The 27,925-nt window shown below is 39.8% G+C and overlaps 1 protein-coding gene across 1 annotated transcript in view; it reads right to left on the bottom strand.

Annotated features, from left to right (window-relative positions):
* COL4A2 (collagen type IV alpha 2 chain) overlaps positions 1 to 27,925 on the bottom strand; it is a 143,972-nt gene that overhangs the window by 79,517 nt on the left and 36,530 nt on the right. Inside the window, exon 3 of the mRNA XM_018084110.2 lies at positions 22,808 to 22,891. Coding sequence (XP_017939599.1) covers positions 22,808 to 22,891 — 84 coding nt within the window. The remainder of the gene's footprint in view (positions 1 to 22,807; positions 22,892 to 27,925) is intronic.

The following is a 27,925-nucleotide window of genomic DNA, read 5'->3' as shown; positions in this document are numbered from 1 at the left end:
CTTTGATAAGGGAAATGATACTAAAACCCAGAGGGGCATACAGAGATTTCCCCAACTCCTGGTGAATGTCACATTCTTCTCATGCTCCCCACCTTTTACCAACAAGAGACTGAAGTTTCTAACACTTTTCCTAGAAATATTCAGAGCTTCCTAGATGGTGAAGTTCTGACTAGGAACAGAAGAAACTTTCTGGTGATGGGAAAAAAAGAATTGTCACAGTGACTAACAATCCCTACAGGATTTGTTGCAGAGGTAGTCCGTGGAATAATTTTCTACCTCATCAGACTTATACCCTTTAGGTATAGCTCCCACTAACAGGAGTTACTTGGAAATAAAAGTTGCACTAAATACTGAACTACAGTATTTGGATATATACACAACCAAAATCAGATTCAAATCTGAAGAGAGGCCACAGCAACAACATAATCCAAGAGTGCAATGACAATTGTCTCAAAGAATCATAGAATTATAGAATAGTTTGAGTTGGAAGAGACCTCTTAAAGGTCATCTAGTCCAACACCCAATGACCCCTCTAATGACTTTTCTCACCTCTGAGTTTTTGAACACTGTAGACAGGCATAAAACACATAAAATAATCCTTATGCTCTTCTCAGTACTGATATGGTTGTGGTCAGACAGTCTAAATTCATTTCTGGACACTGCATTTCAAGAGCCAAGAGGAAAACAATAAAGAATTATCAGTAATACAATAAACTTTACCTACAAGTAATAAATGAATGAGTCTGCTCTCCATAAACTGCAATAGCAAAGACCAAATGGGGTATAACAGCAGAGATACCAGCACAGGAACTTCAGATATGTTGACAAGCTTGCTGGTGGACTGTGGAATCTCCACCACTGGAGGTCTTTAGGAGGAAGTTAGATCTGTCTGTGTTGGCAACAGTACCAGAAATGGCATACCTTACAGTTTACTGGGACATAAACTGTCCAGTTCATTCCAATAGGAAAAAAGTCCTATTAAATGTAGTAAGTGCTTATTAGTTGTGCTATCTACAAAGCCTCAAAGAGATCAAGGTCTCTGTGTGAGAGGCACTTATATGCACATTGAGTAACAGTTTAGAGAGTTTGTGCTGCAAATAAACAAGAGGGTTGTAGGAGGGAATTGCTGTTATTTTCTTTACTAAGGTTGAGAACCTCAACCACAGTGGTATTATTCAAAAGACAAGAACCTGATTTGCAAAAATAGTCAGTACCAAACCCTTGCTCCAAGTTCCCCTAAGGTGCCTTCAACTTCCACTTACTTACTTCTCACTAAATAAGCATGATGACCAAAATTCAAGCACATAATGGATGTAACTCATTGTCAAATGCTCCAGAAATCTGTTTTACTTCAGTAACTAAGGAGAACTGAGCTCTTAGAAGATTGACCTTACATGACTTGCAACAGATTACGAGTCCACGGCTAGGCCAAGAAGGGAAGCAACATTTCCTGAGAGCCCAAGGCTACAAGCAGGATAGCTTGCCTAGAGGTTGCAGCACCTCCTGCCTCTCATTTCTGCTCATGCACGGACTATGGGCACAACCCAGATACCCATGCAGTAACAACTGATCTATCAGAAGTACATACAGCTGGGCTGAAATCAGTGCTGATTCACTGCAGTAGGGTGATCTGCGAGCTGTAGGATCAGCTGCTGCTTCACGAAATGGCTGCTTATCCATTTAGGAGCAGGGACACATTGATACAGTATCCATAAGAACGAAACACTTCTTGCTTCTGGTTTTTTGGTAGTAACTCCCCACATACTCCCATGTTATGCAAAGCTGATACTGAGGTTCTCTACTGACAAATAATATGTGAATTGAAGTACCTTGTGTCTGAACAGGCCTAAGAGCCCCAGAATGGCTCTCTAAAGACAATACAGAAATCTAATCTCCTTGGGAAAAAAAAAGTGCCACTACTTTGAAATCAACATTTCTGATTTTGTTTGTGTGCTGGGTATACATCACTGTAAAGGTGAAGTGGTACACTGTACTAATGACCACTTTTCACTGTATTCTTGACTCACACAGTTTATTGAAAATGTTAAAACTACTTGACGTTAACAAATTCTACTTTTTTCTTCTTGTTCATAATGACAAATACAACCTGACTGACAAGAATGGAGAATGAGATCTAGTGAAGACGATGGGTAAGATGCCCAGCTGATATGAACTGGGATAGCTCCATTTTTCTTCTTGAAGCTAATGCTGATAGTCAGCAATTGTCCAGTAAGATGTGACAGATATTTTTTCCTATATCCACTGTCATCAGAGAGGCTTTGGAAAAAACATGTGGACAAAGAAATGGGAATGTAAGAGAAGCTACCTACAGGACATCTCCCTACAACTGGTCCAAAAAAAGAGGAAGACACAGCATACAGACAGATCAGAGAGTATTTCTCTTCTTTCCCCACTATGAGCCTTCACTGGTTTCTCTCCAGATTGTAGGGAAACTACCAACAATCACCTATACACCTCACAAGCCTCATTTCAAGATCCTGAGTGGATGTCAGTAGCCCTTAAGTTTTGTGTTACTTTTCAGTTGAGGAGTGAATTCAGTAGAGGGGAAGAGGGACTGTACAGTAAAGGTCACATACATGAGTTCTACAGAATTCACCTGAGTCTTGGGGCTTGGGACTTAAAAAATCCCAGGGGACAGTTTTAGCTTACAAGAGGAACATGAGCTCAAGTCCAAAGTAACAGGAAAACTTGTTTGTTTTCACTCTTTTTCTCAGTATAACTTCTTGTTCAGCAGCACTACACAGTGTACCCTAAAATCTGGAGAAAATCTGCCCTACTTTTGACCTAGGAGATTATAAATAAATGTAGACAAAACACAGACAATAGCAGACAACTGCATATTTTTACATATATTACATGAAATTAAAGCAATATTCTTCCTCACAGAAGTTATTTGTTCCCTTAAGCTCTTGATAACTTTGTGCTTAGTGAAAATGGCTGTGTGTGTGTGGCACTTTAATGTAATGACACAATCTGTAAGTACAATAGACTAAGTTTAAATAATGCTTCCTCACAAAGTTTCGGGCACACAACTAAGGAGTTAAGTAGTTTCCATGTTTGTTTTTCCTGGATCCCGTTCTGAGACTATCTTCCATAGCTGGAAAAGGTCAACATCCTACCATTAATACAACATTATTCCCACAAGTTTCTACAACAAAAAAAGTTTTCATAAACAAAAGCCATTTTTTAATGTGGTGCATCAAGAGCCATGTTTACTTGTGCTGTTATTTTGCCAGTACCTTATGGTTTAGAAAAGATAAGGCTATTAGCAGAATTTAAAATACATATTTTTTGATCTTATTCCACATTGGGAATGAAAGAAAATGTTACTAAACTGTCCTCCCAACTTCCTCTCTTGAGAGGTCAGATAACTTGGCAATCTATCACTTCTGAAAAAAAGTATATATATGTGTATTTGAAGGAGCCATGACATGTAAAAAATTTATATACAATCATTCAAAATTTTCTGAACTTTGCTCTGAAAAATAAATAATGCTGACATTAAGAAACCAGTTTGAAGTATTTTATAGTTATTAAAGTAAAGCCCTACAAATCTTCTCATAATCGAAATGCTCAGAGGAATTTCTCTGTTTTGACTTTTAACTCTCTTTGTTCCTATGCACTGGTTGGCAAACGCAGTTCATTTGGGAAATGCACATATATTTATAGTCTTTCCATGTCTTAGCTTCCTGTAAAACTTCAAGAAAATGTTCACAAAAGCAGTACCAAAGTACTTGCATGACATCTGGCTAAAGATGTAAAAAGACAAAACATTGAAAAGAAGTGGGTTTGGTTTTTTTTTTTCCTTCACATATAGTTTTTAACTGCAGCACCTATTTGGATCACTCGTTTGTTCCCTAAGCATATGATTCACATCCCTTCTCTCCAGAAAAACAAATGCACAAAACTGCAATATACAATCCGGGACATGAATTCCACTATTTATTCCCTTTAAATTTCAAATCTAATGTGGAAAGAATGTATTGAAATGGTACTACCTGAATAAGAAGCTGCAGTGTGTGGAATTAAATATGACAATCCTGAACTCCAAACCCCATAAATTGTTATCTGTTGGTCTACTTGATCTGTCTCTTTCCTATAGCATGGCTTCCAGAAAGCAATCATCAAGCTGATGCATGCCATCAGTTAGTAGTTTCAGGTGAGAAATGCTCCTGTTGAGTTTTGTGGCACGAGGGTACATACAGAAACCTGAAGAGCTCAGGCACTCTTTAAGCCTCTCACACTGCCCACACTGTCAGTTGGTGCTGGTCATGGTGTAGGTCTGTCTTGGTCTCTGAGTCTCCTGGGGACCTCTCTCTTTGAAAGACTCTTTCCCCCCCCATGCTCCTTTAAGGAGAAGAATTTTGTGTCAGCAAAGCAACTTTTGACCTTCATCTGAAACTTGGGCAAATTACAGACCTTTGTAAAGCTGCATACACTCAGCAAAGCTTTTTACTTTCAGTTGGATGGAATGTGGGAAGGTCCCACGTTAGCTTCTGACTGTGCCCAACCTCTCACAGCTCTTTTGCAGGACCAGGCTCAGCAAAGATGGAGCATCCCATGTGGCTGTGTCTGAGGCATACCCTTGCCACATGCAGGGAGCAGCCTGGAGCACATCCAGGGAGAGAGCTGCTGGATGAAGAGGTCAGTGTAGGTCGCTAGATGGAGGTGTCTAAGAAACAAGAAGCAAGTTTTCTTTTCACTACCATAAAATGGTTGGTAATGAAAGTCAGAGAGGAAGGATGGGCCCTGGTGGCACAGGAAGATGGCGACTCAGAGTGCCAGCACAAGAAGGGGCCAAGTTTTTGAAAACAAATAAACAAAGAAAAACGTGCGATTGGTGAAAGAGGGATGTCAAATGGGGATGCAGATGGCTGAAGTTTCAGTACAGAATAATGCATAAAGAGAATAACAGTTGGAATAATTGTAATTTTATACTTTTTTGTACATGATTCTGGATTGCACAAGAGATATACTACACATGACTGATGACTGACAAGCAGGTCAGGATTTTGTAAGTGAATTTGTGCTTCTATCCAAGATCAAGTCCAGCACTACCAGAGGTGCTGCCTCTTTTGAGGAAGATCTGGAGAGCAACTGAAGAATAGATGGGGACTACTACCTTAATTGAAAGATACTCAGTCAAACTGAAGGAGTAAGATGCGGTAAATTCCCCTTGAGAAGCTTGAACAAATGCACTGTTCAAATCTCTAATTTCTATATTTGTTTAGTTTTCACCCAAGGAAGGAATTTTGTTCAGAGTTCTCCATTAAAAGAGCCCTAACAAAAGCTCAGGTAACCCCCAGCTTAACCACTTGGAAGATGAAGAGACACTGATTTTGCATCCTAAAGATTCAGTTTAAAACCTTGGAGGAAAAAGTGCAAGGGAGTTATCCCTAGGCATCTAGTTGAGACACGTAATACTCCAACCAAAAGGAGAGGGGCAGAACACAGAAAATGATCTTGTATTATACAGATAAAAGTAATATCATTCTGAAGTGGCAACAGGAACACACACAGTTGCACATAACAGAAAGCAAATGTGCAGTCCATATTACTCTGGCTCCATATCCATCAGCCACAAAACAGAAAAACACATATCACACTGACAGCAACAGAGGAGATTACATCATTTCAGGGACACATCTGACTCTGGCTGTAAGAGAATCCAGACGAGCACAACTGTCAAGCTGGTAAAAACCAACGGAGCATTACAAGCACCATGGCATCATACAAAGGCACATGCACTGGCCATAGACCAAACTGGACTAAGTTTCAGGGTGCTGAAGAAAGCAGGGGGATTGTTTCACAACCCCCATCAGAATTTATTCTCAGCAATTTCATCTGCCCAAATATTCAGAAGGTCGATAGGAAGTAAATGAAATTCATCAGTCATCAGCTGGCCAATGCTTCTGCATCCTGGAGTGTTTACAAGTTGTGCAACATTTCCCCCCTCCGGGAAAAAAATACTTTATAAGATAAAATGAAATTTTTTCCCTCCAATTACTAGTTCTTAATAGCAGTTGGTAGCTGAGGTTTTCTTTGCTTTGTCTCAGTTTACCTCATGACACTTTAGTATCTAAATATTAGTGTTTTGTTTGAAAGACTTGCCTTTTGTTTTGTTTACACATCACTATATATACTCCTGTAATTTTTCTTTTTGACTACCACCCTCTCCTCCTTCCAGCCCATGCTAACCAACTCAAGGAAACTTCTGCTTATTCTGTGATTACGCCAAAAGCTTTGTGTACATGGAAGGAGGCACTTCTAAGAAGGAAGTCTCAATGCTATTTTACTTTAGAGAGCAGTAGATTAATATCTGCAGATGGTTTTATCTCAATTCTCCCCTGACAGTTAAATTTAAGCAAAGATGGCTATTTCCTATTTCCATTACATGAAACTGAAAGGTTCTCACAGAAGGCTAAGCTGGAAGCTTAAGCATTTCCCTCCTGGACCCTTTGGAATGTCTTCGTTACTCCTGCAGCTTTGATTTAAAACACCTGGGTCTTCCCCCGGTCAAATACAATATAATTTGCCTGTGATGCTTCTGCTTCCTTACAAAACACACTTCAAGCCTCTCGTGAATTCTTAGATGCTTAGTTAGCTCTTAAAAGCCAAAGCTTACTTCTTGCCAAATTTCAATTCTGAAAGCTAATCAGATCAGCAGTCGCAAAAACAAATGATCAAACTAAAAATGTCCTTTCTGCAGGGCTTCAACCAAATTGTGTCTGTAGGCAATTGGTGCGGTCTGTTTGGCAAACAGCTGGGGTGGGATAGCTCCCACAACTTTTGTATGTGCCTGCAGCTTAAGGGACTCATTTGTAACACAGGCATAAAAGGTATCATGTACTTGCTTAAAGATGCAGGTTAACTGAAAGAGCTTACAGGAACCTAGGAATGACTTGCTTTCATACTGAGGGAATTTTGAGGATAAGCTTAAATTTGACCTGTATTTCAACTCATGACAAGAATAGAGACAAAAAACGCTGACCAATCTTTCTGAAAACTGTGGTAGATGTTTGAATAAACACGTTGCAGGAATAGATGAACAACTATAAACTAATACTAGGTACTGAATTTCATTATGGGAATGCTTTTAACTGAATTGAAAACAAAATTGTACTCCACTGGGTATGGATAACAGCTATGCAGCCTCTTAACTGCATACACTTCTCAAGATCTTCAACCGAATTTGGTTTAGAGAATCAGGATTTGAAAAATCTCAGTGTGAAAAATCTCTCCTTGAAGTAAAGCATTCACAAGTGGCTGCAAGTGTTCCAGTGACTGTAAATACATGACAGAGAATTATGGTTATCCCACAAAAATGAAAAAGACTCCTGTTGATTTAGAACACAGAGGTAGGAACGCATTTAGCTTTACAATTATGACTCATTGCAGGAGGGTTTATTCAGCCAGTTGGTGTTCTGCTTTACACTATGCAAAGCACATTTGAAGTCACTTAAGTTACACAACATATATAAATCGGGACAGTTCTCTGTCTAGGACTAAGTACAGATAGAGAAGGAAAATCCTTACACGGAAAAGGCAGAACACAATGCCTGTGAGGGGGAGAGTAAACAGCAGCCCATACTGCAGCTGTGTAAATGCACCAAGGCACAGACTCAGCAGACAATACCATGTGTATATTTATACCAGGGTGTTGGGGCTGTTGAAGCAGCTAAAAATAATCTTTTTTAAAAAGTGTACTCATTGAGAATGGTATTTAGTTTTGGTAAACATGAGGGGACAAACTGTCATGCTTAGGCAGCACATGCTGAAAGGCAGAACATATGTAGAGGATTTTTGCTGATTAAATGTATATATGACTGATACAATCAGCTAGTAGAAAACATCGCTTAATAAAACTACTACTGTGACAACAGTGAGTATCTTTGATGGTTATACATGCACTTTACTAGACAGGGGAATACTGCTGTGGTAACAGGGTCATGTGCCCCTCCAGCGAGGACTGGATATGCTAAGGAGGGAGATACAGGGGTTAGGAGGGGTCTTGTCCCCTAAGGGGGAGGACCCCTACCCCTCTGCATTTTTCTTGTTCTGCACACCACGTACCACAGTGGGGCATGGGCTGAAGGGTCCTGCTAAGTTGTCAGTGTTGGCACTTTGGGGTAGTGTCAGGGTCACTTTCACGAGTAGTCCGAGGACACCTTGATTCTTCCCATGGGTGCTTTCTCATGAAGGAACCCCATCTTCCTTGTCTTGATGGTAGTAACGGATCCAGTAACTCCAACAAACCCATTCTCCACTTCCCATGCATCTGGAATAGCTCAGGCAGCTTTAGAGACATGACACAGAAGGATGGTAGCTTGGGGCAGGAAAAGCAAGCCTGTTCTCCAGTGCACTTAACTAAGGTTACCATTGCAGATCAGCCCCTGGACATGCTTGATCCCATGGAGGTGCCCTGCACCTTTAACATCACCACTCCAATACATACCATTCCCCTTCTCAAGAGATGCTCAAGTCATTGTGCCGGATTGAAAATATGTCACTACATGCCTGCCAGGCCCTGAGAAAATAGCTCTACAGATGCAGGGGTGAGCAGCTCCCTGTTGAGACACTGACTGTGGCTCTGTGCATGGACCCACTCATGATCTTAGATTTACAGGTCTACATGGTCTACTTACTCTCCTCTGCATTTTTGCCTGAAAGCACAGGAACAGTTCATTTTTTTAAGCAGAATTTTGTCTGGTGGCCAAAGCTGTACCAGCAGGTTTATTTTGTGATGATACTTTTCAAATGGCTTTACAATTCACCAGGTGGTTTTCTTTGACATGGTTCTTGTCCTCAGATTGCTCTGCTGTTTCCCTGGGGGGTATAATATTTTTCTCCCATCTCCTTTGATGATAAAACTCTATTCAGCCTCGAGAAAATTTTCTGGTCCTTTCCCCCTTCTCCATTCTGCTGAAATCTGGATCTCTCCATTGATTTCTCTAATTTTAATACTGTTGTTTAACTGGATAAACTGACTTCTATTTTACATTTATATTTCATAGCACATCTACAGCATTTGAGAGTTCACTGCATGGATGTTTCAAACCACACCATAGGATCTTGGCAGTTACATGGCTTCAGAGATTTTATATACATATATCTGACGCACAGAGGAAGTAATTAAACCATATGGACCTCTCCCATACAGTAGGAAGCACAACACAAATCTTCTCACTTGATTTATTATAACCTTATGTCATTTAGCAAAACCAACTCTGCAACTGTTTGAAAGAAAGAAGCCAGCTGAGAAGGAGAGGGAGGACCTGTACAGGGAGCTGTGGCTCAGGCAGTCCTAAGCAGCTGTACGTGCCTGTGGCCATGCAGTGCAGTCAAGACCTTGCTGGCAGCACCAGGTATGAGTTAGCAGAGTGAAACTCCGCAGTTTGGTTTGTGAGGCATTGTAACAACAAGAAAAACAAATGGATCTGTCCTCAGACTGCACATTACCTCTGCTTCTTCTTTGAAGGCAGGGGCTAGGGATGAGAAGCTGCAGGGGACAGCAACAGAAACTTCCCCGTCACACAGGGGGAGCCCATCCCTTCTGTAACCTGCAGTCTTGCTCTATGAGGAGAGGTTGAAGAAGGGCAAGATTGGGCTCATGCAACGTAGCCTATCCTGTCTGCCAGGCACACTGATGGTGGGGGAACAGACCTATGGTGCAAAGTCCCTAGCAAATAAAAATGGAATAAGATAAAAGCTGTGAAAAAGGGTGCAAGATGGTGTTACACTGCACATCTGTGCCAAGCACATGGAGGAGTGTGCTCTGTGATGGAAAGGGAGTTAGTCTCACAGTGGTAAGGGAAATTCTGCAGTAGCAGCACAGTCATATTTGAACTGAAGAGTTTCCTGTGGAAAAAACATTTTGCCCATAAATCTGCATGCCAATGCATACCCTTACTAAATACTTGAATAATGAACATATATGGGTCCAACACCCACAGCATAATGTGGTGCCTTTGGGCCCTTTGCTGTTGGAGTCCCTGCCCACTGGAAAAAAGCTGTCAGTGCCCCTCTGCATGATGCCACCTCTGCCATAACCCTGGAAGTGCTAGCAATGCTCTTGGTACCGTACAAAGAACCACACGCAAACAGCAAACAGCTCCTGCCCAAGGAGTTTACATCTTAACACGGACAAGCCCTGACAGCTGTGACGACCATACAATCCTGCATTACAGGAGGGAGAGCTCATCTCACAGAACCAGCTTCTCTCATTCCTCTTCCAGGCTATCAAGAAAGGAAGTCTCTTACGGAAAGCATTTAACACAAAACCAGTGGTGAAATGAAAAATGAGAAGATGTTGCAAGCTTGGGAGTGGATAACAGAAAGGTCATCAAAGAAAGAGAGAAGTAGGGGATCTAGAAACTGAGAAACAGCCAAAGGATGGTTTATAGGGAAAAAGGATTATTTAGATCAGAAGAAAATAATACAGAATATCCAGGTCTTTGACTGGACAGAAGACTATATAGGTTGCTATACCATGAATGGAGTGAAACAACATGTGTACTGGGGAGAATAGCGAGCACAACTTTCTTTTTTGCTCTTACACCTATACTATGCTTTTCCAACAACTTTAGGGACGAATAAACCCACTTTTAAAAAAGTTAATAAGGGTTTACAGTATCTATTTAACCAATAATACTGTATTTGCAAAAATTAGTTTTGCTAATAAGATAAGCAACAGACACAGAATTTCATTGAAAATCATGATCCATACTGAAAAAAAACCCCAAAACCAAACCCACAAAAAACTCAAAGTGCTTTTCTTTGTTGAGCATCTATGATAGCAGTAGACAGAAAGGAATCTGATGGACTAATACAATCTTTTCACAGAAAAATAATTTTAGCCTGTGGGAGAAAAAATGCTTAACAAATGTTTTACTTGTTTGGGCTTGCAGCTTATTCATTGTCTAGAGCTGTTCTCCGTGCCTAAAATACAGGTATCTATCCTTCAAGATCTTCTTTCTACATGCTCCCAAATTTAATATCTAATTGTAAGATATTTTAACACTTGTCATCCTTTCCCAGATCAGTGTAATGGTAGCACTTACGTATACTTCAACAGTCCAGTTCACATCGAAAAGTACATGGAAATTATGTACAAACTGAGGTAAATAAGGGACATTCATTCTCTTAAGTGTCAGTAAGAAAATGCTGAGAACAGGCTCAGTCTGCCTCGGCAGATACTGTTCGTGATGACAGCCTGCCCATTCCCACATTCCTGGTCTCTCCAGGTCAGACTCAAAGGATTCCACTAATAGTTTGGTACTTACCAAAGCAGACAAAAGGAAAATGGGTCAATGTTACTTGCTCCCATGTGACAAAAGTACAGAAAATAGAAACAAGCACCATTTGAGAAATTTGTAAAGCCTCAGACATATGTCATGAGAAACATTTACAATCTCTAGAGTATAATTTAAGCGCTAAAGGATGACCTGGATTATCCCTCTTGGATGCCTGTGTGAGCTACCCAGTCACAGAGCAAAACTATCATCCACTCGCTGCTCTTTCTTTAAACTCATGCTCACAGTAAGCAGAAATTGCAAAACTTGGCTGAAAGCATCAAGAATATTTTTGTGCAGTAGTTGCACTGTCTGACTGCTAGAAGTCAAAGCCTGAAGGTCTAACCAAATGGACAGTACATTTGTCTGAAAACAATCCTGACAGTGCACTTCATTTCTGTAACGAAGTGTAATTTATATGTGAAAGCCAAACAAAAAGATCAGTGATACATGAGAACGTACTGTGCTATGCAGACACTATTGACTAGAATGAGTGGAGAGGTTACAGATAAGTCAGAAAATTGCTTAACTGCAGGTGCTTATTTTCTAAATAAGGTAAAATATACTTTCAGGATTTCGTAGGAAGACAGGAAGGGGAAAAAATACTGTTCAAGAAAAAAGGTATGGTAATTTTTTAAATGGTTGTTAAGTACATCCAAAGGGTTCTTATCCCAGCATTGACTATTGTGACCAAAGTTAACTTTGCACTACTCATCTCCAACAAGTTTCCTTTCTATTTCTTCACTACAGTTAAATTTTCTAGAGTTAAATTTTAAGTCTTGTTTGAGCTTTTGCAATAAAGTGGTTCTTGATTGCTTACTGTGACTTCTCTTGCTTTTTTTTCTCCATCTCTCAATCAAATTTGTGATATGCAGATGGCCAAATGCCCTCTTAAAAATGTTGCCTCAAAATAAATTCCTAAAATACCAGTGAAATACCTTCTCAGTTTATTAGCAAATTGCCATAAGATTTGTTTTCTTAGAGTGTAACAAGCCCATAAATCAACAGAATACATAGGTAATGCAAAGGGCATTACAGTGTAATTTCAAACAGAAGAGCTGAATCTACATTACAAAGAGTTAATCCAGCATATTTACTTCGGTCATAAGTCTGTTTAAACTACAACCTTAGTATTCATTTTGATTGATTACACTAATTCTTGAGCTTTGCCCAATGCTGTTGAATTGTTCTCCTGTCACACCAGCTGAGATTGTAAAGGTTTTTTATATAAGCTTGTAGAAGTATCTGCACACATTTAAGCTCGGGCTGTAGCAAGAAGGCACAGTATCTTGTGAATGTTGCTTACCTGCACTTACTTTGCTGGAAATAACATATATCAATCCAGGGAAGTTTAAAAAGATTAAGCTGAATATGGAAATAAAAGGTGAATGTGTCCTTTTGACTACTTTCCAGTCAAGTATCATTCTTTTTCTCCTGTATGATTGATTTGAAAAGGTTTTGGAGGAATTTTGCTTTCAGGGCTGGAGCAAAATACAGGGAGTGCAAATTGTTAGCATGGGATGGGCTTAACAACACTGTAGTCCTTTAGATTACAAATAAATAAAATTTCTATAGGTTACTTATGGAATCAAACAATGTTTCACATCTGGCTGAAGTAGAAATGTTCTGCAAAAGAATAAGAAGGAGTAAAAAAATAATTTTTGGTCAATGTGCATATTTTGTTTGATTTAAATAAAGTCTCCATTTGAGTTTATTTCATGTTTTAAATATTCTTTATAATATTCTCAACATTTACAAATGAAAATGTGATGTGGCATGTACCGTCAAACAAAATACCCTGTTTTTTAATATATTTTAATACATTTTTAATATATTTTACATTTTTTATTTGAAACAGATTCTGAGGAAGACCTTTCACTGATTTCCCAAATGTCAGATTTTTTGTAGAATGCATATATGAAAGGAGGATCCCATGCTTCTTGCTCATGGGAAAGTTATCTAACCTCCATCCACCAGTTCAAAAAGATCTCTGATGTTGATTAAACATGTATAAACAGAGTTTAAGAAAAAAAGAAAACATGCATATTTCACTTAAAAAAATGTCAGGACAAATGTACTAAAGAACAGGAATTAGCAACCAACACAACTATCTCACTGCATGGTTGGTCGATAGTCAACGTAGCCCAGGCTAAGCAATTTTCATTAAATAAAACATTAGATCATAAAGTAGGTATCAAGTTTCAGACTGACACGAGTTCAAGATCTATCAAGCAAACAGGGTACCCTGCCTGCCTTTGGTAGCAAACTCAAAAGATTACGGGCCTATTTACTGCTAACAGTTCACGTGATGAAGCTTTATGCCCATGATTTAGATGCCTATGGAACAATATCAAGACTTGCAGGATTCATGTATGCTGGAAAGATCTTGTAAGGCTGTGTTTTGAAAGAATAAACTTAAATGAAAGCATGCATTTGAAACTACCCTCAAACACGTGTGTAGAAGAAAACTGTACTCGTGTATCTGCAAGCAGAATTTAGCTTCATACTGTTCAAGTGTTTTATGGTAACACTTTTCATTTCCTGTCTTTTGCCATCCTTGGAGCTGCTCTCCACTATTACCATGACCAGAGAAAAAAAGAAAATTAAACCTCTAGTGCCATACCAGACTTGATCACACCACTGAAAGAATGAAAGGTGCTTTCCTGTCCATGCATAATGATCATTAATACCATAGGTGTTTTACTTTTAAATCTCTTGCCATTACAAATACCTCCCCCAAATACCTCCCCTCTGAGGGCAGCTCTTCTTCCTAGAAATTTCCACAGCTAACCTTGGTATACGAAGCAATGTGAAATTTTGAAGCACCCTTTTTTGGTACTTATATCCATTCTGCTGCAGATTCTGACAATACTATAAAAGATATATGATCCAGTTCACTCCTGAAGTTTTGTATATGGCAAAAACTGGAGAGTAAACAGGACATTTTCCAAACCACTTCTGTTTTGGGAAGGTAAGAATGAAAAGAGAAAGACAAGCAAGGGCAGGCCTTTGGAAGGTACATAAGCTTTGTGAGATTTTGGCTTGTGTGATCAGTGGGGTTTCTTCTGGTGGTGGGTTCATGTTTGGATGTTTGCTGGTGGCTTCCTGCAGATGTCTGAAGGGCATATGAGCTGTCATGGTGGATCCTTAAATGAAGGAGATTGCATCAACCTGTATAGAGAGGTTTAGGTCAGCTTGCCTTCTCCTCATGACTCCCAGGTACATCTCAGTGAGGCCAGATCTTCCTTGTTGCTACTAAGTTTAATATGGGTAGAGCAGGGAAAGGGAAAAGTAATGCCTATCATCTCTCAAACAAGAAGTTACACTAGCACAAACTTTCAAGAGCTAACAAATTGCAAGCTCAGGATGCAGGTAGAAGATAAGCATCAGAGCAGAGACCTCTTGGTTTGTTGCAAAGAGAGTACCAGTTGTGTTATTGCTGATTCCAGAGGCAGGTTTTGCATATGCAGCCCCTGGCCCTAGCAGAAGTCCTGATTTGTTCTCTAGACGAAAGACCAGTTGTGTTATTGCTGATTCCAGAGGCAGGTTTTGCATATGCAGCCCCTGGCCCTAGCAGAAGTCCTGATTTGTTCTCTAGACGAAAGACAGGCTGAGCTGGAGGGAAACAGGTCCACAAGGCCTGCCAGAATGTGGTGGAGCAGTCCAGTTTCTGCTGTGGCTCCCCTCACATGGCCACCATCAAAAAAACTCCCACAAAACCTTGATGTTGATCTAATAAGTATTTAGGGGTAGTCAGTCAGAGGGAAGGTGGATAATCAGCTTGGAACAAGGGATCAAATCTCTGATAAACTCAAATCTCTAGTTGATTATAATCTGGTAGAAGTCTTAGTAGTCTGGTGCAAGGGAGGGACCAGTGGACACAATCTATATTATACCACTGGCGAGGGAGCAGAACAGGGATGTCCTAGGGATTAACTCAAGGCAGCTGTGTGAGAGACTGAAGTCCTTGCCAACTCCGTGGAACAAGAGAGACCTGCATAGGAGGAATGGACTAGACTTGTTCCATACAAAATGGAACAAGGCTGTTACTACTAAGAATTAAAAAGTTCACAGAGAAATAGTTAAACTAGAAACAGGAGAAGACTGACAGCCATGGAGCACCTGGTTCAGACTGAACGAACTTGTGAGTGAGAAATGGCCAATGCTCAATACATTCCTGAGAAGGCAAGGGAGGAAATGAATGGTCAAAAGTTGTTAAATGCTTCTACAGCAATGCTATAAGATCTACAAAACAGGATTATGGAATTACACTACTTGGTAATAAATGACAACCCTGATATAACAGGCATCCCATGCTTGTTAAAGGAGGATAATCAGTGGCATACAGAGTTACTATACTAGTCTGTCTGCTTTACAGGAGTGATAGAAAATCACAGCCAGGGCAACGGCACAGTATGCGAAGACTACAACAAAGGGTTACAGAAAAAAAATACTTGGGGTAGAGGGGCACATTAGGAAATCCTTGTGGGTGGAAATAACAGAAAAGTAGGACTTGGTTTGTATTTAGGATTCCCCTGCTAAAGACATCAATAATTAAATACTTAGTGAAATTAGAGGAGCTGCAAAACTAGGTCAGATAGCAATATTGGCCAGTTCCAACTACCAGCATACTGTCAGGCACAATGCCTCATCCAGATGTGATAAGGAGGTAAAAGTTTTGGACGCAGCAACTGACTTTTTCTTAGAGCAGTAAACCTTTGGACACATAAGACAGGATGCTGCTCTGGGTTTAGTCTCTGTGTTTAGTGCTGCACAGGACCTGCTTTAAGAGGTACTGTTGGGAGAACTGCTCTGCAAGAATTTCACAGTAAAACTGAACTTACTGCTGTAGTGTAGTGGGATGGAGTAAGCCAAACAAATACATCACACAGATATCCAATTTCAAGAAGGGGAAATACATAAAAATCACAAAAATAGTAAAAGCCTAAAAAAGCAGTCAAAAAGGCAAGAAGCCTAAAGCAACCTGGAGGCTTTTCAAAAACACTGTATTAAAAATCCTGGTAAACTATGTGTCACATATCAAAAAGAAAGTAAAATGGTTCAATAAAAACCCTGCATAGCTCATAAAAAAAGCTAAGGAGGCTATTGTAGGCAAAAGGGTTGGTATTTAAAAAACTGCTGAAATGAACAGGAAAGCCCATAAGAAACAGATTAAGAGTAAATGGCAACCAGGATGGCTAAAAATGAATGAGAAAATGTTGCAGAAGACAATCAAGCTGACAGTAAAAAGATGTTTAAAGAAAATCAAGAAGTCATCAAGGGAAATAGCAGTACACGTGATGCCAAGGGCTTATAAGGAGCACTCAGGGATGATAAGGCCATAGCAGAGACACTCAGTGACTTCTCTGCATAGGTCTTTACTGCTGAAGGTGTTTGAGAAGGTCCCAGATCCAAGTTATTCCTTGAGACAGATTAACTTCAGGTAAATATAAAGGAAGTAGATAAAATAGGTAAGGCAGGCGTTACTAAGTGAACAGGAGTGGGGGCATTCATCTGTAACTTCTGAAGGAACTCAAGTATGAAACTGCAGAACTGCTGGCCAAAGTGTGTAACTCAACATTACAAACTGCCACTGCAGCAGTGGGCTGGTGCCAACCAAGCTTCCATGTGGAAAAGAGGCTCAAGAGGAGACCCTGTGAACTGTGGGCCAGTTTATTTGACTTTCCTGCTTAGCAAGGCAGTAGTGCACCTTAAAGAATACAGTAACTGAGCACAAGGATAAGCATGGTAAAGAAAACCTTAGTGACTGTAACATATTTGGATTCTCAAGACTATTTTGATAAACTGTTCTTTGTTAGGAAGAAAAGAATAGTACCTGATGGCCATATTTCAAAATGGAGACAACAGCAACAGGTCCTCTCAGATGTGTGCTCTAACTGGTTTTAGCAAAGATTTCATCAGTCATCTGCAGAAGAGACTGAACTGTGAAACATTGGAGTCCATAGATGATACTAATCTCTCTTAGTTTGTTAAATGTGATGCTGGTGATGAGGAATGAGGAGATCTGGTGATCTCCCATGCTGGGAGATCCAGAAGGACCCCACTAAACTGGGTGGGCAGATAGGCTTCAGTGTTGGGGAACATCAGGAATGATACTGAGAAGAAAACGATGGGTGTCAATTTGCTCAGTGCATCCATAATCCTGTGTTCCGTGTACACTTCTGGTCTCTTGCAAAAGAGAGAGTAGAATAAAGGGACTAAAGGTTGGAATGTTGCCTTCAAAAGAGAACTTAAAAAGGCGGAGACTTGTCCTTTTGGACAGGAGAAAAATGAGAGGGAATAAAACTGAGAATTACAAAATTAGGGAAGCAGTGAGCAACATAAACATAGAACTGCTCCAAGTCTTAGAGTACTAGAAATAGCATGTACTCAATGAAACCAAAGGGAGATTTGCATAGAACAGGTTAGAGAGTGATTTATATAATTTATATAATTTGAGACATGACTGACATAATTTGAGTAGTGAACTCCTTTGTGCCACTAGAGATTGTGAAGACACACAGTTACAGCAGCTTCAAAAAACTATTAGACAAATTCGGGGAAAAACACAGATACTAAAGGAACATATAAATTGGGTTATCTTGGGTATAAGTGAAATGGACTGCAGAAAGCTGCCAGAACTCTGTGCTCCCCATAAACAGCATCTCTTACTGCCACAGCTGGGAATAGAGTAGTGGGCTACATGTATGACTGGTCCAGTTTGAGAAGATGCTTCTTATGTTCTAATTTAGCATAAAAAAGGGCATATAAAAAGATTTCATCAGATATATCAGTTTATACTAACAAAGAGTTAGAAGGAGCTACTGCCATTATACCAGCTTAGAAGCCAGTTAATTGTGATGTACAAGAATTACACTAACAGTTGATAAAATTATTTTATTTGATTTAAACATCTCCCTAAGATATAATAACAGAATTTAGGTATTTATGTGTAATATTTTGTTGATGTGGTTTTTTTTTATTTTTTAATTATGATGAAAAACATCTAGATCTAGCCCATGTATTAAGATTTAAACTTCTATGGAAAATGCTTGTAAGTGAATATCAGACACTAGATTTCCCAACTGTATGGCATCCAAAAGCAGACAGGAGTAATTATAGATGAACTGGTAATAGTTTACCCATGGCCATTGCATTAGCGAAAGCAATATAACAGATATCTGTAAGGGAGTTCTACTGAGCCCTCATGCCAGTCTTGGTTAAAAAGGAATGTTCAGGCATTCCCAAAAATGGCCTTTATGGGGGGACAAAAAGCTGTCTTTTAATTTCAGTTTCCATTATTCCAGCCCCTTGCAAAAACAATGGCTAAACGGCTTGAGCACTGTCAGACGCTTGACTCAGAAAGTACAAAGAGAGATTTCAAAAGAGTGCATTTTCTCACTCTACAGAAAGATCAAAAAGATTTCCACTCACTTCCACTTTCTATAAAGCTTTCTAGGTTGGTTATGAAGTGAGGCTGATTATGAACTTCAATAGGTCAAACAGTTGGCCATTGTACTGAAAGGAGTTATCATTTCCTATGTAAGTGCATTAATGTTTAACAAATTTTAAAGGCACATATATTGTTCCCTGACCAATATAGAGTCTGCAAAGGACTATAAATATCAAGATTTTAGGAGTTGCAATAAAAATCTAGAGGAAAAAGAAAGAAAACAGATGATTTTAATTTAGGGGGTTTTTTGTTCCTTTAATCCAGTGTTTCTGTTTCATTCAAAACAGAATTTCAATACTGTATCAGTGTTTCCCTTTACTCTTTTCCCTCTTACTCAGGCATCTGGGTACTCCTTACACTATGTTCTCCACATGTAGCATAGGGAAAGGGTGACTGTTGTCTTAGGAGAACAATTTAGGAAAAGTTGTCTTAGAAGAAAATGAGAAGATGAATCTGTCTCATCTTAGGGAGAAGATGAGTCTGTTGTCTTTCCCTTTTCACTCTGTGCCTTCCATTGAGGCTTATACCACACTTTCTTTACATGTGGATTTGAACACTCCTTCAGGAGCTTCAATTCTCACTGCAACATCACTGAGCTTTTTGCCAGCTGTGAGAAGGGGAGATGAGGCAGAGGGTGATTCCCAAGCTTGGCTCCTTCAGCCCCAGCTCCAACCACCTGCCTAATTGCAAGGTATGGTTAGATAGATTGGATATTCGTAACCAGCTAACAGTAAATACAATGGAAAATAACTAAGCTGCAGTGAAAAAGAACAAAGGCTAGAGTGTCATTAGAGACTAGGAACAAAAAACCAACTTATGGAGGAAATTCCCTTTACTCTTTCTACTCTGAAGGTGTGAACTCAAAAGCAAGACAGGAGGTGGGAACATGTGTGGCCCAAGAAATATTTGTTCAGACTCTTCTCCAAGCAACAGCTCAGCATTTGCTGTGAATTGCAAACATGGTTATCAGGAATGTCTTGATTCTCTAACATTTGAATTGGACCAGTTTTCCTCCTGGGAATGTTTGCAGGTGCTCTCAGAACACTGGGAGCAGCTTAGACGAGAAGCAGGAGGTTGCGGGCTAACTGTTGCCTTTGCCTAGCTGCAGAAGCTCCCAGACCACTACAGTGGGCAGATGTCACTTCTGCTGTTTTATTTTTCTGTCCCTACCGGATTTCAGCTGTGTCTGAGCCCAGGGAAAGTTTCAGGGCTGAACCCAGCCAAAACAGGATGGAGGAAAAACTAAAACCACATATCTTTGTCCAGTAGGGCTGCTAAGTGCGTGCATTGATTTCTGCTAAGTTGCCTTTTGTCCCTAGAAACTGCCCATGTGAAGCACAATTCAACTTTCCTGTGTCTTCATGCCTACACTTATCAGTCCTGAAACAAAAGCAATGTAGACAGAAGCACAGGGCTTCCAGCTGTCTGGCGCCTGGAGACCTGACACAAATCCCCAAAACCTGGCTGAATCCTCACACATCTCAACAGTGCCTCTCTGCCTCTAGCAGAGAGCCCCAGGAGGTATCAGTGGGCATATTTTGCAAAAACCCCTTTCTAAAAAACAAAAGTAATTGGATTAAGACAACTAATAAGCATCTTTACTCAAATGATCTATCTTAATACTGCAACTGAGTCAATGACAGCAAATGAAGTAGAAGCACACTTAAATAAAGAGTAGGCGTTTCTTCAGACCTTTACTCCTTTCATAGTTTGCAACTGTATTTACCACTTCAATGAATTCTCTTCACTCAACAGCTGCTGATGTGCATTCAGTAGCAGGAATCCAAAGAAAGTGCTTTTATTTGCCTGGTTTTGGGAGACCTGTCATGAACAGACTGAATTTCCAGGGGACGGTAGGCCTGACAGCAGGCTGCAGACCTTGGCAGCGTTGCTCCCAACTGAGTTCCAGGTGTCCTGCAAATGACAGCTCTGAAGCATCCAAGATGGAGAGTCACTGCAGCAGCAGGCTCTGACAGACTGCTTCAGTCACTCTTACAAGTGCAAACATGCAACATGTCTATTGTGCATGTAATGAGTCACCTCGAACAGAAAACGTGTGTCGTGCCAGATTATACAGAGGTTTTGTGAAAATAAATATTCCCATTGAGGATTAGCATGAGACCAAAAGCTATGCCAAATTTGACTAGACTCTAAAGGCCAATCTTGTTCCTTAAACCAGATGTTTAACAGAGGTTGTGACATCTGAAGAGATCAGCAGACAGAAAATACAGGCAGTGTATGCTAAGTCAGAATGAGATGTATCATGGTAGGGAGGTAAAATACAATTTTTCCAGTGTTATAGAATTCTGTAAATCCCTTTTCCCAATACTTCTTCACATCTTGCACAATTAAATACAAGCAGCAAAATATAATTTATATTCTTTATTATACTCCTTTTCTACTTTTGAGTATCTGTTTAAAGGGAGGCCAGTGTGATTAGTAAGTGGGGTTACTTACTTTCCTGAGATAAATTCAAGAGTGAGAGTGGCAAGCAAGTACATAAAATCTGCCCTCCCCTCTCAGTCTAGATGGTAAGTAACTCACAGGGAGCTTCTCGTCAGTGGCACCTGAGTGGTTCTCTACTCCGGCAATTTTACATTTTCAGCTTTTCTAACCTATGCAGTTACTTCTGTTTAACTACCTCTTTTTTCTTGCAGACTTGGTAACTTGAAATTGAAGGTTACATGAAAAATATTTCAGTCACAAAAGTTGGTAGTTTTGCAACAGATATTTTCATGAACTCTAGTGAGCATCTTACAGCATCAGGTTTTGACTTTGAGTCAAAATTGGGAAGTGGCAAGAGGCACTTGCCAAACTTCATGTGCTGGATGATGAAGGTAAGGCAGTAACAGCTGGAGGGAGTCCCTTGGGAAGCTGCATCTTGGGGTAGAGCTTGTTTGTCCTCAGCTTCATCATTTTGCCATTGAGTTATTGTAATGGAAAGCAGATCATGAGCAGCTCATGGTCAGGGGATGGGAGTATAACCATTACAGTCCTCATGGCATGATAACCTCAGGATCATCTGACTTCCATAGAGACACCAGGACTTCTGCTGTAAACAAGAGTGTTCCTTTCCTCCCACCTACACTGTGACTTTCCTACCACCTCTGTCTCCACTCAGACGTGGAGTCAAGCTTGAGGAATGCAATGGGAATGAGGACTGATGGCCTGCTGCATGGAGGGAAGGCAGAGAACTAAAAAATCTTATGAGGTTTATGATAGCAGAACAACAAGCACATGACCTGCTGCCACATCTCTTGCCTGACCTATTCTTAGAGATGGGTGGATGGAAAAGGCTGAGTCACTGTCTCAGCTGCAGAAGACCAAGCTGTACAGAAGGAGCCTGCCAGCCAGGGCTCCCAGCCATACAGCATAGGAACTGCCCTATTTCTCAGAGCTCTTCGTGGCAGGTGGCTAATCCCCTCCACCCCATCTCCCTTCCTCTGCCTCATTCCTCACTAGTCCTCAAAACAAAGAACAGACTATCAGCCACAACGTAATGCTCGAAGTCCTAAGCAGTTCCCTTCCAGCAGGGATTTCAGGTTTTGCATGCTTTCCTTCTTGCTTTAATTTCTTCTTGCTTTAGTGGAAATCACATAGAATCACAGAATTGTTGAATCATTTATGTTGGAAAAGCCCTTGAAGATCATCAAATATATGTATCCCATGCATGTATGGGGTATCTTTTCAACAGATAACATTTCATCAGAAAGACTTCAAGAATATTATTGAGTGATTTTGTCCATATTCATTTAGCATATCCATTTAGTGCAGAATCAAATGACGCTATAGAACATAGCATCCCTAAAATTCTGATCTGATCAGCTTGTCATGGCCATCAGGTCCCTGGGCTACATTTCATAACAAAGTATTTCTTCAAATCTACAAGCTTTTGAGAAAGTAAAATGAAACAGTAGGAACTTTTGCCTGAAAAAGAATAATTGTTTTAATAATCTTAGCAGTCTGATGAAAGTCTACCTATAGTAAACAGCATTAAACTGGTACCATCAAGAATGTTTTAAAGGAAAAAAATGTTACTTACACGGCTTCCTTTTTCAGGGAAACACTGACATCCTCCACTGCAGTCTCTGCCTCCACATGGTCCTGTGTAACTCTTCTTTCCACCCTGCAAACCAGAACACACATAAAACAAAAGTTAAAACATATCAGCTAGAATACCTGGCACAGCACAATAAGCTTTGATTAGCAGACTCTCTGGGAACTGCTCAAGCAAAGACCAGGATCAGATCTAGGACTTACAGTTGAAACCTCTTTAATCTATGCTTAGAAGCAGCCATGAGTGGCTTTCCAGTTCTTGGAGATCAGTGTCAAGAAATACAAGGTTACTTCATTCATTTCCTCCACATTTTCAAAACACTACAGCTCCATGCTAAGCAGTATCTCACACATTTTTTTGACACATGCAACAGATATGTCATGGAAGTGCAGCTGTTTGGATTCTTTAGGGACACAGACTAAGTCCCAGGTCACAATGCAGTACACCCTTCTATGCATGCTCTAAATCGTCGCTGTATTTTGAAATATTTATGGGTGGGCAAAAAGAAAGGTGTAGATATCACATTCAAAATCATAAGCCAAACTCCTGCCTTCTCCTCTTCAATGGCTGCCTATTCTGGAGGCACATAAAACTTTCTAGCAACCAACCACTGTGATTTAGAAGTTAGACCTAGCTTAAGTAGATGGTTCCAGTTACATCTCTCGTGCTTGTCCAGAACTACCTTAGCCTGGGCGGCAAATAAATGGATCACAAAATATGCACCACTCCATGCAAATCCTTGGATGGACTTCAACAGGCAGGCCAGCTCAGATTATACTTAGTAAGTGCCTGCATGAAACACAGCAGCCGCAGTCCTGTTCAGAAACCTGAACAGTAGAGTTGCTGTGCATACTGTGGTATGACTTTTATAACTGTAACTTAATAATTAGGAATACTGTGAAGACCAGCCTTCATCCCACCTAAACCCTGGGTTCTGAATGCTGAAAGTGTCCCACAGTCTAGTAAGTAATCTGGGAAAGGACAAAAGGATTTCTTGTCACTACTTCTGAACATTGCTTGCCCCACAGTGAATAATTAATACAGTCAGAAGAAAAAGAGAGAATGACTGAAGTCCAGTGGCTACTGTAAACCACAGACACTTATTCAGGGCACTTCACATGCACTGCTCCTTAGAGCAAGGCAACCCAGCTGTAGGGAACAGAGTCAGGCTCTGTGTCACTTGCTCCCTTCCTGGCAACCTGATTCAAATGATTTCTTCACTCTTTCTTCCTCTTTCATAGTTTGAGCACACCATCTCATGAAAGGGAGATGAAAGGGGTATAAACAAGCCTCCAAAACAGGATGGGTGCTCTGAACTGCTATGCTGTTGCTTAAATAGGCAGTGATACTGCTGTTCCTGCCTCTAGCTCTGACTTAAGGAGGTGAAACACAGAGAGGGACCAATGCTGCCATGCTTAGCATTTTTCTTATGGCTCTAAGCAATCTCCTACTCAACACCTGAGGTTTTTGGGTTACGTTTCTCAAGTATCCACTTCTGTCTTCCCACTACCTGAAAACACAGCTTTGAGATTTGTATTCCTCCCCAGGAGCCAAATGAATAAAAGGTATGGAGTAGGCACCAAGCATTGACAAAGTCCTTCTTTGGTTATATTTGTAGAGCAGGCTCTTTCTCTTATGACAAGCAGTAATACGAAGTTCCTAAAACACGTTCTTATGCTTGCATGAGAATGTTCATGTCTGTATCTTAACTATTTTTATAAATAAAAATACTTTTTTTCAACATTATATTTAATTCTCATGTTTAATGAAAGAGGTAAGGTTTTCATACTGATAAAAGAGGTCCACAGAACTGAAAACATGCCCTGAGCTATTTAAAGGTTAGGAGGTTAATTCAGGAAATTATTTCATGGATGTAACAGTGTTCAATGTCATGTTATGAATTCTACTTTATTTTTAAGCTACTGTTTAGAGGAAATAATAACACAAGGCAGTTTTATAAACTCCAGCAGCTTGCTATGGTTGGTCCATTTTTTAATTAAATATTTGGATGGTCACAAATTCACTATCTCTGTGGGGTTTTTCTCTTATTAAATTATTTGCAGATGAAATTTGCATCTTTTTCTCAGTATCCTTAATTTTAGAAAGTTTCACCCTCGATTCCTTTTTAGAAATTAGGAATAGTTCTATTAATTTTTATGAATGCCATGCAGATATATGGCCTGTGTTAACATATTCCTCTGCAGGATGGAGGTGTCCATTAAAGAGCAGTGTGCTAAGTAGTTTTGCCATTGATAACAGTCAATTTTGAACTTCCAGAGATCTTTTTTTAACTTTTAGAGATTTGTTTTTGTTGGTGCTGTAAATAACAGTATATCCCAGCCTAACAGTAACAGACAGATACAGTAATTTGATCATGTGAGTTTTCAATTTCGCCTACTCAGAAAAAAAACAAAGAGAACAATAAGTTTATTTCTCTTTTTTTAATTAGCAGAGTGACTCTAAATTTGGTAAAATGTTGCTAAGGAGAAAATAGAGCATGAATCAGAACTATGGGAAGATATTTGTGCACTCGTAAAAAAAAAAGGAGGCTGCTAATGCTTATTTCAAATGGAAGTTCAAGGTCTATTGTTTGTCTACCCACCATACAACATTTTAATTTGCATGCTGTAACAATACCAGTAGCTAATGTGGGGACACAATTGTTTTCTTCCACAATTTTAGGAAGCTTTTTTTTATTTATTATTTTCTCATTTTGTATCCTTTTATGCACATAGATTCTTCAGATAATGAAGATAAAAATCTGGAAGATTCTCCAAAGGTGGGGAACATAATGGGAACACATTTGAGACCAGAATCAATATACCTCTTCTGGATTATACTTGAGCTTTCCTTATTATATAATCTCCACTTCTTTACTTTTTGACTGCAAATGGAATGACTCTGGGAGCTTTTTGTCACAGGTACCATTTTCTGTTATCTTCCACTATCTATGAATGCTTATCCTCTCTCGAAGGATACGATCATGGCATAATTTTTAATCTTACATTACTGGGAAGTTACAGTATCAAACATTATGACTTATAAGCTTGTTAACGTTAAAAAATAAATGTGTTTAGGATTCTTCTAAAACTTTGTCAAAAACAATTATACCCATGGGCACACGATCAAGATGAAGGGAAACTAAATGGACATATATCCGTCAATAATTAGACTGCAAAAAACACAGTTTAAAATTTAGTGGTGGACAATGCAATTTTAAAGTATTACAACTATTTATGTCTTGATGAAATTAGATTTCTGGGAACATAACACCAGTGGTGACAACCCTAAGCAGTTATTTTGATCTGAGCAGGAGAAGCCTTTTTGGTCAGTGGAGAGAACAGTAAAACCTAGGACACAATGCACTCCATCCTAATACTGGCATTTAAACCAACCGACTGCACCTCTCCCAGAAAGTACCTTCTGCTTTCTCTCAACCGTAAAGGTGGGTGGAGGTGACCAGCTTACATACAGCTATCCACCCCCTGCAAAAGTGTAAGAACGGGGAGATGAATCTCCTGATTTGTACAATATGCAGTTAAATGAAGAAAAGTGTGCTTGCGCCAGAATGATATTTTAGGATAAAGCTGTCTGCTGAGAAAACTTTCAATTTCTGATCTTTCTCATGTTTCGGATGATGCCTAATTCCACTAATCTCTAAAAGGTCCAGAGTCTAGGCAGAGTCTAGAAATGGGCTTTACAGAATCTAATTTAAGGTTTATGCAATATAGGCACAACATGTCAGACCATTCAGAGAATCTCATCAGGTCTCCTTCAGACATTTGAGCTAAATCTCATCATAGAAGGCTAAAGTGATTAGAAATGCAGCATAGGATAATTGGTTGGCTGTCTTGTTTAGCCAACTGTAATGGTAATACTGTATTAAAAAAAATGTCAGGGTAATAGTGTCAGAAACACCAACTTTTGAGTGTAAAAAAATTGGGACCAATGATGAAAAATAAACTAAGAGCAGGTTGTATATTTGGGAGGAATGTAGGCAGGGAAACCAACATCCAAAGGTGGTAAAAACACGGAAAAGAAAAAACAGAGGTCTCCTGACCAGGCATGTCCCTGAAAGGCTTGCTGTGGGAGGGTGGGCTAAGAAGGCATAAACTTGTAAGGAAGGATATGCTTACACCTGAATACCAACTGCAGGAGGAAAGGAAATAGAATTGTAACTCAAAATGAGTAATTTATTACTTTTGAGTAATTTATCAGTTTTGTTTATAGTGATTTTGTACAAATACTAATATGAACAAAATACAGAATTCTAATTCAGTGTTTCTTACAGTGATGTAGTGGTGAATTAATATGAATAACAGTGATGTGTTACTTTGCCAATTAAAGAATTATTAGGTTCTTAGAGAGAGGTGTTTTCTTTAATCAGCAAATCTTAAGTTATGTCTAAAAACTCCAGTCTAAAGGGGGAGAGTTGGATTTGTGGAGTAAGACCCCTTTACAAAGCTTTCACTTCATCCTGGAGGCACAAAAATATCTTGTCCATCTCCTCCTCTTGCTGGCAGAAGTTTTGCTTCTGGTCACACATACACATATGTGTTGACCCAGCCATGTGGATTCCAATTTCAATTTGCTCTGGGTTCTGAAAACCAGGCAGAAACTACCACACATGAAGGGTTCAAGACAGACACCCAGCTCTTTGGGCAAGTGATACAGAACTGCTTACATCCACAGTGTTCAAAGCTAAGCATTTCTAGAGCTGGCTTACCTGGTGGAGACCAGGTCCGAGCAGTCCAGAACAGATGAATATTTGCAAGTCACTCCCTGTCCTCTTTTATCTACTAACTTAGCTATCTCCACAGGGGCCCAGCTCACAGACACTGACATACTGGAAAATGTGGTTACAGATCCCTTATTTTTAAAATAGAGCTGGAGAAGATGATGGAGTAGCAGAAAACTGAGATAAGCAGCTTTACTCAAGTCCATTCACTGCACACAATAGCATAACATTCAGCACAGACTCTCAGGAAATGGGAGAACTAAATGCAGATCTCTGATGGAGAAAATCAAACAAACACATACACGTAGGAAAGCTTTAACCAGAAGGCTGTGAACCAGACCAGAATGGATGGAGAAAGGGAATGA

Source organism: Manacus vitellinus, unplaced genomic scaffold, assembly GCF_001715985.3.
Source record: "Manacus vitellinus isolate BGI_N305 unplaced genomic scaffold, ASM171598v3 scaffold_7_pilon, whole genome shotgun sequence".
In the NCBI taxonomy this organism is placed as follows: domain Eukaryota; kingdom Metazoa; phylum Chordata; class Aves; order Passeriformes; family Pipridae; genus Manacus; species Manacus vitellinus.
This window is presented reverse-complemented; position numbering and strand designations above follow the sequence as displayed.